This window comes from Ptychodera flava, chromosome 13, assembly GCF_041260155.1.
Source record: "Ptychodera flava strain L36383 chromosome 13, AS_Pfla_20210202, whole genome shotgun sequence".
In the NCBI taxonomy this organism is placed as follows: Eukaryota; Metazoa; Hemichordata; class Enteropneusta; family Ptychoderidae; genus Ptychodera; species Ptychodera flava.
Genome location: NC_091940.1, coordinates 13,436,299 through 13,452,321, shown reverse-complemented (window position 1 = coordinate 13,452,321; position 16,023 = coordinate 13,436,299). Strand labels below are relative to the sequence as shown.

Below are 16,023 nucleotides of genomic sequence, written 5' to 3'. Positions count from 1 at the left end.
ACCGCGTAGGATTTCAATTGTGGCGGCCGTCACTTCGCCCCTGTGAAAGCTGTGGCTAACGCTGGAGTCGTCGTAAGTGGCATTGCATAAACTACGGGCTCCCTATGTCATCATTTGGTTCTACTCTGTGTTTGAACGACAGCAAACACATAAATCAGAAGAATCATGAGCCTGCAGTACATGTCTATAGACTCTATGTTGTTTGAGAACTTTCGCGTGCGGCATGTTGTTAAATTGGCTTGTTTCTGCGTCTGATCACGGAGTCTCAGACAAATATTTGCGATGACAATGGTATTGAGTAATCACAAGTTCCCTCACATTAGTATTGCGCCATCGATCTTTTTCATCGTGTATTTGTGATGCACTAGTTACAAGGGTCAGCAAGTCGCGGACACGGTCAACAAATCGTCGACTGGTACCGACAAATGACCTATTTCTAGTCAATGTACGGGTAGTGTTAGTGTGTAATGCTCGTTTCTTATCTGTGACTTTTTAAGGTTGGTGAAATGTTTTATCTTCTATTTTGCAAATAAAAGAAATCTTTAAGCCTCTATACTGTTATAATCTCTACATTACAATGACAATATCTGTAATAAGTGGTGATATTTTCATTTTGTTCTGGAGAACCAAGTATATTGTCTTTTTAAAAATATATTGATGTACAAAGAATTAGACTTGCAAATACATTCTAGTGTGATTCTTGTCCGGACAACAAATGTAAACAAATACTAATAACAAGGAACATGCGCTGAAAGTATGAAGAAAAACATTGCGTGGATTTCTCTGCAAAAACCCAACACTTCTAAACACATGCACGGTGGGCTTCGTAACTTTTTCATCAACACCAAATATTTGTGGTCGATCAATGTGCCGATTACACTCTTAATTAAAGTGGAGCATGCGTGGTAAACCAAGATTTCGCACGGTAACAATGACGATGATGGTTCAAAAAGAGTATAATCATGTTTTATTAGCATTGATGATGCTCACTTTGCCAAAATATTACAGGAAGTATAGAAGTACCTGTGTCAAGTCCCTCAACCAAAGAACTATACAAATTAAACCAAGGGACTAATTAAAATAAAATAAACAATAGCAAAAAGAAACCTGTGCTTAGACAAAGACACTCCTTTCCCCGCCCCCTCCCGTGGGGACGGACATGTAAACTGATGCCTGTGTAGGGACTAATTAAACCCAATTTTCCTCCTTACAGTTGTTTGTTGCTGTGACTATAGGGCTGGTTATTTAGCGTAAGGCCAGTCGGGTGCATCCAGGACTGTGCTTCATTCATTTCTTTGTTCTATGTCGGCGCTGTCAATTTCGATTGGCGCAGTCACCAGTTTAAATTGTCATGACAATCGATAGAAACTGTATGTATCGATTGTATTTGGACTAAATGCATGTGAAGTGTTCATACGTGTTGTCTCTTGTTATCTTTGTTGTTGGAGAGATTATCTTGCAAAACTTGCACGACCGCTTAACCTTTTAGGCTATAATATTTTGAATACTTTATTAAATATTGATAATTCTGAAGAATGCTAAGGTAATAAGAAATATGCATAATTTGTTCGGGGCGTCAATTAGTCGCTTAAAGTAAGTTATTAAATCAATGTGTTTTCATTTCAAAAGCGTGTAAACACCTTTTGGCTTGTTTATGTCTTTGTGATGAACTTTTAGAATTTATCAATCTGTCATGACGAGCTGGGTTAATGTCTACCCATTGGTATAAAATATCTAAACGCTGGAATTCTAGAATAGAAACGAACGACATTTTACGAATACAACTACAACGTCTATGGCGGGAATATAGATTTCATAAACAAAACTTGCTTTGTCGCTGAATATTACATCACTATGTAGTAATATGAAGACGAAAGAATTATCGGTGTTTTGCAACCCCTTTCAATGTCGCAATTCTTAAGCAACTATACTTTGATTTTTTTAAGCACTTTAGTCAATTTTTGATAACGGCTATGCAAAAAACCCATTTGTTTTCGTATAAATGCCAACAGATGTCTTCACAGTAAGGGAAAGACCTTGATAAACTGATGATAAGGCATTTAATAAAATTTCGCAGACAAACTATTCTAGGGACAAAAATTTCATACTGAAAAAATTTTAACTGACTTTACCTATACCTAGCAACTTAGCGACGACTTCGACTGATAGTCATCGTCCAAAATAAATATCAACTCAATCTGATTTCTCTAGCATTGCGTTAAATTTAACAAAACTGAGCTGCATCCTCCTTGTACACAACACTGAGATAATCTTGATTTCCGCACAGTGTTGATAGGGTTTTCTTGCCGAGTCTTGGGCTCAACGAGAAATTTCCTTTGTTTTCAAAGAATGAAATCAGCTGACTTTTAAATCTTGTACAGCGCCACCAATAACAGCGAACATCAATAACAAATAGTGACCCTGACACAAAGGTCAGCCTATCCTGCTTGTACCTTGTGCGCAGTTGTTTTTCTTCCGCTCAGTGTTACTATTATTTTCTACGTTTTGACTTGTGTTGTGCCGTTCTTAGCGCGCCATTTTCAGGGTGAGTATACTTTGTTCCCCGAATGAGCATGAACTTTCACCGTCATGGTTGTTTTTCCCGTGTATCCACTGTTAGCACTGGGATTATTTTTAAGGTCAGGTCACCAGCATTTGACCTTGTGCTGCAACGTTTAATCTCATTCGAGGTAAAGAACTAGAATGCACATGGGAATATGATTTTGTGACATATCAGATATGAAACCCAGAGAATAGTTATAAATATTGAAGGACTTTGCATAAACGAGGCCATCCATTACATGAAAATTTATCCAAAATGGCATATATTAACTAAAAGACTTCAACAGTACACATAACGCAGCATCCCCCGTTTTCCGTAATTCAGTGAATTGCGGCTTTTTTACCGAAATTTCTCGTTTTTTATGCATTTCTATGCTGACTCCAACTCAATTTCTCACTCGGGCGCATTTTACAGAACAGTGCTCTACAGTTCGGCGCCATCCCTGAGAGGCCTCCAAACATGGCTGACGACACAACTTAAGTCTGACACATGGCGATGTACGCCCTCCCACTTCACCGGGAACACACAGCATCGTACACAGGGCTAATATAGGCCAAGCCTTCTCATTGTCTAGTGGCGTTTTTGCAATGACCTCGTTCACTTGTTATCGATTTGCTGATAATTTATCGTGCGCATTTGCAGAGAGTTTTTTTTTTTTTAAAAAAAAAGCTAAATGGATTTTGCACGAAAATTATGCAGGCCCTTCAAGTAATGATACCATCTTGAACGACATCCAGTTTTCTTAGCTTGCAAAGGACTTTGAGGAAGACGGAAAGAATAAAATCCTATCGCTTTCACGGTTTTCAGAAGAAATTAATGTAGGCTTCGCAAATAAAAAGTTGCCGTTTTTATACTTTCTTGACGGTCAAGCTCGGATGTATGTATAAATAGCTGTTTCCGGACCTTGTAGTAATAATTACACCGCTCTTTCTTCACGATCTTAGGCATAGCGTTCACAGTTCATTGACCGCAACAAAATGCCACAGGAGAACGATGTGATTATTGTCGGGGGAGGTTTGAGCGGTAAGTGTAACAAATATTGAGTGAGTCTGCACTTTGACATACTTCAGTCACATATTATGATGAAATTCAGATGTAGAAGATGGCAACGTGTCCAACGTTTCTTGTTCTTTACTGTTCCCGTTGGGTGATAGAGTCAACCTCACTGTAAGCTAAAGACAACAGCAAGAAAAGGCGGAAACTTCGCCATCTTTAAGTTTGATTGTAACCGGTTCGAATTCCTTCAATCAATTGTCAGTTGGTATTTGTTCAACCTGATATACTAGGCCCCACAGAATTATTAAAGTTAATTCCGATTTTCAGAATCTTGAGCTAAATTGTTACCATGAATCTGTTAGTTAGTATAGTTTTAAATCATTTGAAAATAAAAAGCGAAACCATTGAACCATGTTGCTTGCAATGACTTTTCTGAAAAAAGACGCTTTAGAAGTCCCCATGATTGTCGATCACATGCTACACATATTATCACTTTGTTACAATCTTATAGGCCCATGCATGTCCTTTAAGGTAGTTCGCTTCTCTAAAACGAAAGACTTCAACTTTTGCTCAAACTTTCCTCGAGCAAACCTTCAACCATTCTTTCAAATTAAAGATTAAAAATTGTGGGTGACCGTGCAAATTTCGGTACTAGTAACTAGAGAAGAACTTTAGCGATTTTGAAATTCAAAATGGCTGCCATCCCTGTGTTATCTATAGAGCAAAATACATTTTCCGATTTTCACAAAACTAGGCCGTTGAAAAACTTTATTTACTTCATACGCTTGAAAATGAGACCTTAAAGTGATAGGCCAAAAGAATATTCAATTTGTAAAAGACATCCTTAAAATCGTACCTCATTGCTAAATTGACCTACATGTTAAAATAGTGTTACGTGAAATAAAAACGAACAAAACGGTGAACTTGGCAATTTCCTTTTAAAGTAAAATTTATAATAAAAATAAAACTAATCGCTAAGTCAAAGGATAGAATACAAACTGTAAAAGTTTACAGACTGCTTATCTCACCTGGGACCGCACAAGGCTCCAGTTAGACAGTGAGACAGACCAATTCAGTCCATTGGCTTGCAGGCTTGAGATTGCACAAAGTCCACAGAATAAATCCAGCGTTGCTGTGAAGGTCTTGAAAAGTCTTGAAATTAACACTGCTGGAGTTTCCAAAGTCTTGAAGTAACACGTCGGAGACACGATCCACAATGTCTGACTGCAAGCTGTGCTGTCCCATTATTTATACTCAAATGGTTATGTAAGAGAATACAGGAACAATCTAGAACTTCTATTGATATGCTAATTACTGCTCTAAAAATATTCCCACTTACACGACTAATTTAATTTCTAGATGGTTCCAAACACAAGTAATTGAGTTCAAGGTCGTGAGGTCGTGAAGGACAGTGACCTTGAGAATATTCTAGACTAATTAATCTCAGGTCATGAGTGTAGGGGAAAATGACCTACATAATTATAAATAGTTAAATTAATGTGTAATACAACGTTTAAATCGTGCTTTTTTGAGCACTTCATTGGTAAAACGGAAAACCGTATAATCAAACTGACGAAGTTGTACAAGATCACTAATGGCCTAAGTTGTTAAGCATGGCATTGCAATATAGTATGTTCAAAGTAGGACTCGGTAATTTGTGTTTTAGTGTGGATATTTGCCCAAATTGTTGCCGATTCAGTGCGTTTTTGGTGTAATTGAGGCTCTGGCATTATGGTTCTCTGGAAATTGAGGTCACAGATCTCATTAATTCTGAAAAGTGGATATCAGGTGGCATTTATATTGATGTCTGAATTTAGTAATGTTTTCTGCTATTCATAACCGTTGCCAAAAATATAATAAAATATAATGAGTGTTTTCATACACAGGCTTATCCGCAGCGAAGTTATTAAAAGAACAAGGTATTGACGTGGTGGTACTTGAAGCAAAGAGTAGGGTTGGTGGGCGGACATACACATTGAAGGTAGTGTAAAGTTTGATAAAAGCGTCATTACACTCTTTGAACAACATGGTTAATAAGTACTATTTGATGGAAATCTGTACAGCCTCGATGTGAGGACAATTTTCCAAACACTGATAAGGAGTGCCCGTTTTTAGCTACTATAGACTATAGTCTATTGAAGCTATTGGATGAGTATCCGTCCGGCGTCCGGCGTCAGTACTAGTCTGTCTGTCTGTCTGTCTGTCTGTCTGTCTGTCTGTAAGTATGCAGTGTCTTCATTCGGGGTTCGAACCCACTACATAAGGCACCAAGTCACCTAGCGGAGAAGCAACAGACAGACCCGCTTCGCCAAATCATTCATTCATTCATTCATTCATTCATTCATTCATTCATTCATTCATTCATTCATTCATTCATTCATTCATGCATGCATGCATGCATGCATGCATGGACGTACGTACGTACGTACGTATGTATGTACGTATGTACGTATGTACGTATGTATGTATGTATGTATGTATGTATGTATGTATGTATGTATGTATGTATGTATGTATGTATGTATGTATGTATGTATATATATATGTATGTGTGTATGTGTGTATGTCCGTTTGTTGAGGGTGTCCGTCCACTCAAATAAATATATTGAGAAGCGCAGTACTTACAGAGGTGGTATTTGATGTGTAGATGTAAAATATGATTATGACAAACTATTTTTTTTTGTTTTTTTTTTATATTGATGAAAATATGGAAATTGGCTCAAATTGGCTACAATTCAGTATTTTGGGGCAATTTTCGCCATATTTGGTTAACACATTTGTTCATCAAAAACTACTTGTCTGATAGCTTTGATATTTGGTATGTAGCTTCATAGGGATGATCAAAATGTGATATGGTGAAATTGTGTTGAAATATACAATTTTGTATTTTGGGGGCAGTTTTTGCCATTTTTGGTTTAAAAATTATTCATCAAAAACTTCATGTCTGATAGCTTTGATATGGTATACAAATTCCTACAGATTAACTCAATATGATATATTGAAATAGTGATGAAATCGGCAATTTTGTATTTATAGGGCAATTTTTGCCATTTTTTGTCAAAAAAATTGTTTTTCAAAAACTGCTTGTCTGATACCTTTGATATTTGGTATACCGATTCCTAGGGGTTATCTTAGCCTGTGATGTATTGAAATTATGTATTTTTGGGTCAATTTTTGCCATATTTTTGTTAAAAACCTTTGTTTCTCAAAGTTATTCATCTGATAACTTTGATACTTGGTATACAGGTTCCTAGGGTTTTCTCTTAATATGATATATTGAAATTATGACGAAATTTCAATTTTGTATTTTTGCAGCTTATTTTGCCATTTTTGGTCATACCATCCTGAAATGAGTTATCAAAGGTATCCACCTTCATCAACACGTGTCACAAATAGTATTCTCTACATGCATAACACAGCAGAGCTCTATCGGCTGTTAGGTCGCTTGTTTCTTAAAAACTGCAGACAGCTTTGATATTTGCTATAAAGTTCTCTTAGGATGACCTTAGTAAGATAATTTCATACAGTCAGGAAATACTTGATTTTGTATGTATGTCTATATAGTAGCTTCAGGGACATTGGCCCCATGTTTATCATTTGAAATATTCCAGCTCTTTTGCTGACCTACGCTTTTCAGGGGAATCTGGGGAATCATAATCGCTTATTTATTTTTTAGTCATTCATTCGTTCGTTCGTTCATTCATTCATTCATTCCATTATACTTCTTCATTCGTTGATTAGACAAACTATGCGGTTTTAGTTCACGGCAGTGAGTAAGAAGGAGCAAGCCAGTCTCAGAACAAACCGCATACAGGGACAGCCCCTGAACAAGCCAAACCTCATAAGTTAGGGTGGCATGTCTACGGTAACTTTTTCATCGCTCAAACGTTTTGATCGTGGAAGGCAATACTGGTACATAACGATGACACTTGAAACTGGCATACTTCAGTTCGCATTGTCTGAGCACTACTCCTGTAGCAACATACTTCAGAAAAAATGGAAAGTTGAGAGTTAAAGACACGATTCAACCAAACCATGTCTTCTTCATCTAAATAAAAATGACACGTATTAATTGTTTTGATGTTTTCTCGTAAAATTAAACATATTTTGTAATGTATCTAACCATTGCGTTGTAGGACCCAAGTTACGGATATGCTGATGCAGGCGCTGAATATTTTGGTGCACCTTGTAGGAGACTTCTGCGAATGATGAAGGAATTCGGTATTGAACACTTTCCATTGTATCAAGAAGGAGTTCGTATCTTAGAAGTGGCTGTAAGTGTCAACGCCAAAATTAGTACATACATACATACATACATACATACATACATACATACATACATACATACATACATACATACATACATACATACATACATAAACAATTCATCGTCATAATCGGTTCAGACATATCCTTAATTGAGTATTTTCGTTTCTTTCAGGGTTCCACTTACCGAGGAGAGAATGGAAAACTAAAAATGTACAATCCCATAAAAATCCTTGATATGAATCATTTCGGAATGGCAGTTGATGAAGCGACAGAAAAGGTAAGGGTCTTGTCAAGACAGCTAATTCTATGACCAAGATTTCCTTAGTGAGGGACTGAGCAGGTCCGTCCTTATGTATCGGAAATATACTTTTGACAGTTATTCTCGTCATTTGAGTCGTCAAAACAGTGAAGTTTTCAATTCCTCTACCTGTAAAGTAAGTCAAAGTGGGCATCAAGCAAGAACGCCAGACTCAATGAATTGCAATGTGCCACTGCATCATTGCCTAAAGAATGCACACCAATCCCGAAGAGAATTCTCTAGCCAATTTTGTAGACATTACAAACATGTAGAGCATGTTGGCAAATTAAATCGCTGTCATTTCGACAGGGTAGAATCAGGCAAAGTTATTCAAAGACAAGACAATAACACTAGGGACATGGAAAAATTACAGCTAGTGGAGAGTTAGTTGTCTCTTGTAGTCGAACTTGACGAAAGAGGACAAAGCGACCTGATTTTGCAGGAGGACCGGAGAATGCATTCATCATGAGTCCCCCAAAATTTTACTCACTAGAGTAAATCGATCATCTACCCAGAGATTAAGAGAAATTACGACTTTAATCCTTTGTGTCACAGATTTCATTGCACGCTCCATGGGACTCAGAGGACGCCGAGTATCTCGATAGCATTACCATAGACGAATGGTTGAAGAAGACGTTGTGGACAGCGGCTGCTAGAGAGTATGGACGATTCATGGCCTTTGCGATCCTAGGCTATGAAGTTGAAGTAGTGTCGGCACTGTTTTTCTTCTGGTACATCAAAACTGGCAAAGGTATAACAAAACTGTAGTAGATCAATGCTTTACAGCCATTGAGAAAAGACTTCCAGTGTATGTGTTTTCCCCTTGTTTGTTAGAGTCTTGGAATTATTAAAGCATTCTTGTACACAGATGTGTGTTCTTGAGCTACTATGCCGTTCTATTTTGTTATATATTGTTAAGTATTTATCAGTATGTTTATTTTATAACTGCATTTGATAGTTAGGTTTGAAAACATTTAGAGATGAAGGAAGCCCAACATTACCATGAATTCATTGTTTTTAATATTATTGACATATTAAGAGGAACACCATCTACCGGGATATCTGCCCTTCACAAGTATACATTGCAGAAGTTCATCTTAATTAGCAGAAGTTTTGCTTTCATTCCGTTCTGTTTACCATCCATGGGAAGCATGGAGACAAAACATATTAACCATGATCTTTCTTTTATCCTGTGATCTGTTTCAAAGGATTTAGAACCATAATGGTTACAGCTCAGGTAAACTGATTTTTTCAAGATTGAAGTACTGTTATGAATGACTTTTATCTTGCACATTACTTGATGATCGTTTTTGGACGTCTGTCAACTAAGTTGAATCAAACCTGAAATATTATGTAGAGAACTCTCACTTTTTGTTTCTTCAAAACAGTTATACGTCACTACATTTTGCTCAACGCTGTTAGTTTGAAAGATATACGTCATGAGTGAAGACTCCGCTACGTATGTCTCTTTCATTGACAAGTATATCGTCACCTGTATGGAGACTTGTTTCTATAAACTATACAATATTTGGAAATTTGATTAATCGTTTTTTTACGTATTGAGTAAATTTGAAAGTCCATGTTGTCTGTGCTTTATTCATTGTGTTGCATGTGGACTTTGTAGAATAGACGTGCCATTGGTGGAACCCAGCAAGTAAGCGAGCGTATCGCAGAATCATTGAACGGCGGTATGTATTCTTCCTCTTTCCTGAGTGTATCAAAGAAACACAGAAATAAAATAATCTTTATTTGACGCAAAGATTACGTTTTGCACTAAAACTGCTTCAGGAATGACAGTTACACTGAGATAATGCAGCCAGTGAGAGACCTTTTTTTAATTTATACTTAATTTGTCTCCCTCCAGCCGTAAAGTTGAATAGCCCGGTCGTTTCTGTCGAAGACAGGTCACGAGACATCACTGTCACAACGAGAGATGGAGCGGAATACAAGGTACAAAGTAAAGGATAATTTAATTTTAAACTATATGGACACTTCGTAATTAGATGTGGCTGACAAAACATGTATGATCATTGCGTATGATTTCATTTCGTATGCTGCAGGGCAACCACATTTGAATCAACATACTTCATGGCTGCCTTTATTTAGTATCGTCATATGAGGTCATGCAAAGTATACTTTTAATTTGCGCATTTCCTGTCTTATTGACTTGCAGTTAATTTTCTGACAGAAATGTTCATCCGATTCATATATTGACATCGGCAGACTGTTTAAATTCCGGGGGAAGGCAGAAAATAACTCGGTTAAATAACAGTGACTATCCATGTTTATTCATTATCTAATGCCACCGTGATATCTTAGATAAAAACCGATCGTTGTTTCACAGGCGAATCACGTTATCATGGCGTTGCCACCTGCACTTCAGTCAAAGATTGCGTTCAATCCCCCGCTACCTGTCGGCAAACAAGAGGTAGGCTACTCATCTTGCAATGAAGTCTTTTTGAGTCTCCTGAAACGCAGACAAAATTATCGTCGTTAAACCTTTATTCAATCTGGAGAACTTTTATTTCTGTTTGATCCATGAAACACGGTAACAAAGAAGATCTGTATGGAGAGTCATGCATGATAAATAGCTTGGAAGTATTTGGATGCACTCTTGGTAGGTTTTTGACCTCAAGTTTGGCAATCCAATCTTTCAGCTGATCAGACTTATCGAGAAGAATGTCAAGCGAGTACTGGGGCTGTACAAAGTGATCGTTTATTACAAAAGAGCATTCTGGCGAGAGAAAGGTAAGAACTTTGCTGTTAGGTACATGTAGCTCTACTTACCAAGTATTATCGTCAATATATCAACAACAACAATAATCGTCATCGTCGTCATCATCCTTCTCAGTTTATGAACTGTCTTGTATTACCGACGCCATCATATTAAGCTTACATGGACAGTAATTTATTATTTTATTTTTTTATTTATTTTGATTTATTTATTTATCTTATTCTACTAACTTATTAATCGTCTTTTACGGTTATTTTTTTGTTTGTTGTTTTATTGCGTTATTGTATCATGTCGTTCTGTATTTATTTATTTACTTATTTATTTGATTTAGGTTTTGAATACTTCATCAGGACTGTAAAATGGTTTTAAAACTATTTTATTGTGCATTTTTGAAAATAATCTGTAATTTTTAGGTTACAGTGGTGACGTATTTTGTGCTGATTCTTTCATGAGAGCAATGATCGATAGCACCAACGCTGACGGATCTCGTCCGGCCTTGCAGGTGTAAGAATTTAATTTTTTCAAATTTACTTGTACCATGTAATCGTGCTTGGGCCTCTTAACATTTGTTGACAGACGAACGGATGAGACAGCAGGCATCGAATAATTTACACAAGTGTAAAACGTGACTTTTAAGAACTAAGCAAGTTCATTAAATTGCAACCGAGGAATTGACACTTCGTCCATCCAATCTCTTATTTCATCTTTAAACTCTTTTAGTCTAGTTCAAGCAAGAATTTTACTTTATTGACGTACGCTCATTGATCTTCATAGAATTGATACATCCGTGGTACGTCGCAGCCAGTCAGTATTCGAATTTATTCATTTATAAAGAAAATACAAATTATGCTAATTGCGGTACGACTTCCTTTTTTAAATAAGGCTTGCCAAGCAAATTGTAACTGGTTGTAAAGCGGAAAGGGTATTTACTAATCTCTCTTAGTTTTGTACTTTTGAACCTCCATTTATTTCCAAAAGGAACCAAAAGACACGTCATCGACAAACATTGATTGTTAGGCTAATTGCTATTTTCTATTTGAATGCATCCATTAGAACACCGACTGACTGCAATGTACGACAGGTGAAGAATGTATAACAGAAGAAAATTGACATGACGTGTGCGATACCTATGATTGCAAATCTGTGAAATGCTTGGGCTAATGTCGGTGGTATATCATGGCATATTCAATGCTGTAATTAGAATGGTTAAAGTGTTGTTTCTACAGCTTCAATGTAAAACGAGAATGACAACTTACCTACTACCTACATTGTCTGTCACTCAATCTCCAATACAATATATGGGCATGACCATGTAGAGAATGGTGTCTTTGAGCTTCAAGTGTTCCAGCACAATTTATAGAACTTTTCTGCTATATGCCTGCAAAAATGTAATATTTTGGTTGTTCACTTGTAGGGTATGTGAGGGTAGTAGCCGGGAGACAATGACCAAGGACGAGAGGTAATGTATCCCTTCAACAATGGCAAACTGTCGAGCCTCACACTTTCACACTGCCATTGTTTATGTTTTGAAGTAAACGATTTTGCCTATTGACTTATCGCCTCCTTGTAGACATGAATCCTTTCTCGGAGTCTCTATTCCGCCCGTCAGAATTAAATTTCTCTCACACTGTGTTACGATGGTTTCTGCAACAGCTTTGCTGAATCAACCATCGATCATACAGGAATCTCCATAAGGTAGAATCCAGTATCAAACAATATAATACAATTGGCGACGCTGAATAGAGAGCCTTGACGAACAACCCTTATGATGAACTACACAGTGATCAGAAACACTATGGTAAAAATATTGACACTTAAGCATTACAAAAATGTTGGTTTTTTCTATTCACAAAGTGAAGAAGTTGTAGCCTCGGTTTCAAAACCTCTCAATGATATTTGTCTTTCATTACCTAACAGGGTCAAGAAAATCTGTGAACACGCTGCCAAACACTTCGATTGCGAAGAGGCTTTGCATGTAAGTCTTTGTCTTATAAAATACATATAGCTTTAAAATTAGATCATTAGATCTTTCCACTTATCAATGTATGATTGGACGAGAGAGAGAGAGAGAGAGAGAGAGAGAGAGAGAGAGAGAGAGAGAGAGAGAGAGAGAGAGAGAGAGAGAGATTAAACATGTTTATGGTAAGTATTTTAGGTGTTAGATAACATTGTGTTGGTGTATTGTTCTAAACTTGCAGCCACTTGACGTTGTTTGTTATGACTTCTTTGAAGATGAATATACAGCATGCTGTGTAAATGTCCTGCCACCAGGCGCACTGACGAAATATGGAAGGTAACTCACGAAGCTCTTTTCCGACCATTTTTTAACATAGTCTTTAGGATGCATATCTTGTCTTAGTAAAAGATGCTACAAAAGCCAGGGGGTCATATAAATGGCATAATATCAATTTTTCAGTTATTCATCGGTATAATACAGCCTTCACTGATCAAGTGGATAAAAGCGCAATGTCTATTGTCCGACCACAAGACATTATTTTGAGAACCGTCACACCGGTGTGAAAGCTTCGTTTGGATGTGGAAAGCAAAGCTGACCAGGTTATAGTTTTTCAAGATGTAAATTGTTGTCAATTCGAACTGATCAACGAGTTTGAAATGCGTCTATATTGCCTGCAAACAACTTATCCGCTACACAGCACTCTTCAATATTTACGTTTCTCCTGGCGCCTGTAAACTAACTGGCCATAAATTTCTCACGCCATTTGATCATGCGCACTTTGATTTGTCAGATAAGCCTTTCTAGTCTCAAAGTGCCAATAAAGATATCATGAAATCAATCTTATAGAATAAGTCTCCAAGGACTTTTTTTACTTCGTCCACAGGTACTTGCGATCGCCCCATGGCAATGTTTATTTCGCGGGCACAGAAACGGCGACTGAATTCAGTACCTGGATGAACGGGGCCATTGAAGCCGGTGAACGAGCTGCCAGAGAGGTAGGCTGCTGTTTCTCCAGATCCTGTAGAGATATCCATCTGAAATGAAAAAGAAAACATACAACAAAATAAAGTTTCCGCGCCTTATTAGAACGATTCTCAAAACCCGTGCAGTTTCTTGCTTATTGGCAGAGTTTTGTTTCGAGGGGTGCTTTTTACCCTAGCGTGTGGAAAGAGTTGGCGTCATAAGTATCACTGTACCAATAACTGATAGAATATTTCAGTCTAGATCTCGTATTTCTCATTCTAAGCAGCTCGTCTTTTATCCTTGAGCTGTCTGATAGAAAGATATACTGCTCAAACGTCTTTTCACGATTCTCTCCAAATTTCCATGTACGTATGGTTTTGATTTATATATGATCACCATTTCCACCTGTCTGTCTCTTCTGTCCCTCTCTGTCCCCGTCTGTGACCTTTTGGGTGCTTTCGTTTTCTCCCTCATTGTTTTGAAGTCAAGACATTTCATATGTCCTCGAGACAAGAATCAGCACTTAAGTTTCATAATATTACACTTTTGTTTGTTTCTTGTTGTTTTTTGTTAAAAACTAGGTCCTTCACGCCATGGGAAAAATTGGCAAGGATGAGATTTGGCAAGAGGAACCAGAATGCCCGGTACGTCATCAGATTTTTCTTGACACAGAATACAAAATGAACGAAAGCTTGCAAGGTTTCTAATGCGATATGAAAAAGCAAAACTGCGGGCCAGAGAAACATATTAGTTTCTCGTCTGCATGACAGACGAACGGCAACACTTTTTGGCTCAATACTCCCGTAATTCGTTTGAAGTTTCTATATACTTCAATGAATTAACCTTTTAGTCTTAACTTCGCAGCCCATCAAAACTTTAAGTGGAGCATTAACAACTTCATGAACTACTTGGAGTCATTCACATTATTGTTGTGAGTGCCTTCAATATTTCCATGCGACATACAGCTAGACATATAGCAGAATACACTTTCTGGCAAATTGACTGTCCATCTCGGTAGCTTTAAGCTCATTGGTTTCCTGAACATCAAATACATCGACAATTCATGTCTAAACAGCTACTTAATAACCTTAGTTTTAGACTCCTTAAGTTGCTTACCAATGACATATAACCTTTGGAGCCGCTGCACATTAGCCCTACATTTACTACATCATAGAGACCATTTGGTGTTTCCCTGTGGGGGAGAGATATGCTCACTTAATCAGAGAAAATATGTAATATATAATAGACGTAATTTTCCATAAAGTTTTATGAATGATACTTTTATTATTGAAAGAAATACTCTTCGTCCGTATGCTTCTCCCGACCGTAAAATGAACATTCTTAGCAAGCATAATCGAAAATGTTCGATATCCAATGAAACGGACTAAACTTTATTTGTTAATAATTCTGTTGGACGTAGCATTCATATTTAGAAAGTAGTCTTTACGCTCACTACTCACACTTGTTTTCTGTACTTACTATTCCACAGGACCTGCCTGATATACCGGTGACAGTTCCGCTGCTGGACAGGATGCTGCCCAGCGTCACTGGTTTATTGAGGTTTCTCGGAGGAGTAGCTTTGATCGGTGGTGTCGTAGCAGCCGCCATCGTCCAACAACGTATGCAATAAATCGTATTCTCTTGAAGCATCAAACTTTCACTGGAGTCTGTGGGCTTCCCAGTGTGTCTTAATCAAATCAGACCGCCTATGGATTAGATTTCGGATTGTGTTTTTTACTATAAAATAGCATGAGTAGATATAAAGTGCATGAGTTTCGGAGACGGTATAGAGTGATCATGCTGTATTACAAACATGGAAGTGGATTGAACAACTTGAAACGCACTAAGTTAATGACAATTCCGACATAAACGGTACGTCGATGTCGTTATGCGAATAGTTAGAAATTAGGAACTTCTACGTATTTGAAAGTGTTTACATGAAAGTAATAAAAGTGCACAGCTGATATGGTTTGAAAATAAAACGCAATTTATATACAAATAACAGAGGTTGAGATTCTCTTATATTCAGCAAAAAAATAAAATAAAATAGTGTTGGGTATACTTTGCCCCACACATATGTTTCTGAGGAAAAACCTTAACTCAAAACATTCGAATTGTTCTTCTCTTCCTACAAGTTGCCGGCTTCGCAATAATGCCACGACCCCCCACCCCTACACACACAAATGATGCTTATGAAAAATGCCCTGCCTGCTGACCGAAGAGCGGGTTATCTTAAAGCTCAC

At 37.4% G+C, this 16,023-nt stretch overlaps 1 protein-coding gene across 2 annotated transcripts; it reads left to right on the top strand.

The window, feature by feature from the left end:
* The first annotated feature begins 2,404 nt into the window (after positions 1 to 2,404).
* On the top strand, positions 2,405 to 15,782 carry LOC139147494 (amine oxidase [flavin-containing] B-like). 2 transcript variants are annotated; one of them, XM_070718606.1, is made up of 18 exons: positions 2,405 to 2,545; positions 3,508 to 3,586; positions 5,446 to 5,540; positions 7,696 to 7,833; positions 8,001 to 8,105; positions 8,682 to 8,877; positions 9,335 to 9,363; positions 9,751 to 9,814; positions 9,991 to 10,076; positions 10,471 to 10,554; positions 10,784 to 10,874; positions 11,274 to 11,364; positions 12,275 to 12,319; positions 12,778 to 12,835; positions 13,059 to 13,153; positions 13,701 to 13,812; positions 14,362 to 14,424; positions 15,270 to 15,782. In XM_070718606.1, the coding sequence occupies exons 2-18, from the start codon at positions 3,541 to 3,543 to the stop codon at positions 15,408 to 15,410; spliced, it is 1,539 nt and encodes a 512-aa protein (XP_070574707.1). In that variant the 5' UTR covers positions 2,405 to 2,545; positions 3,508 to 3,540; the 3' UTR covers positions 15,411 to 15,782. The 2 variants fall into 2 exon arrangements, with proteins under 2 accessions (XP_070574707.1, XP_070574708.1); XM_070718607.1 differs by lacking the exon at positions 5,446 to 5,540 and having other exon boundaries at positions 2,430 to 2,545.
* Positions 15,783 to 16,023: the final 241 nt, after the last annotated feature.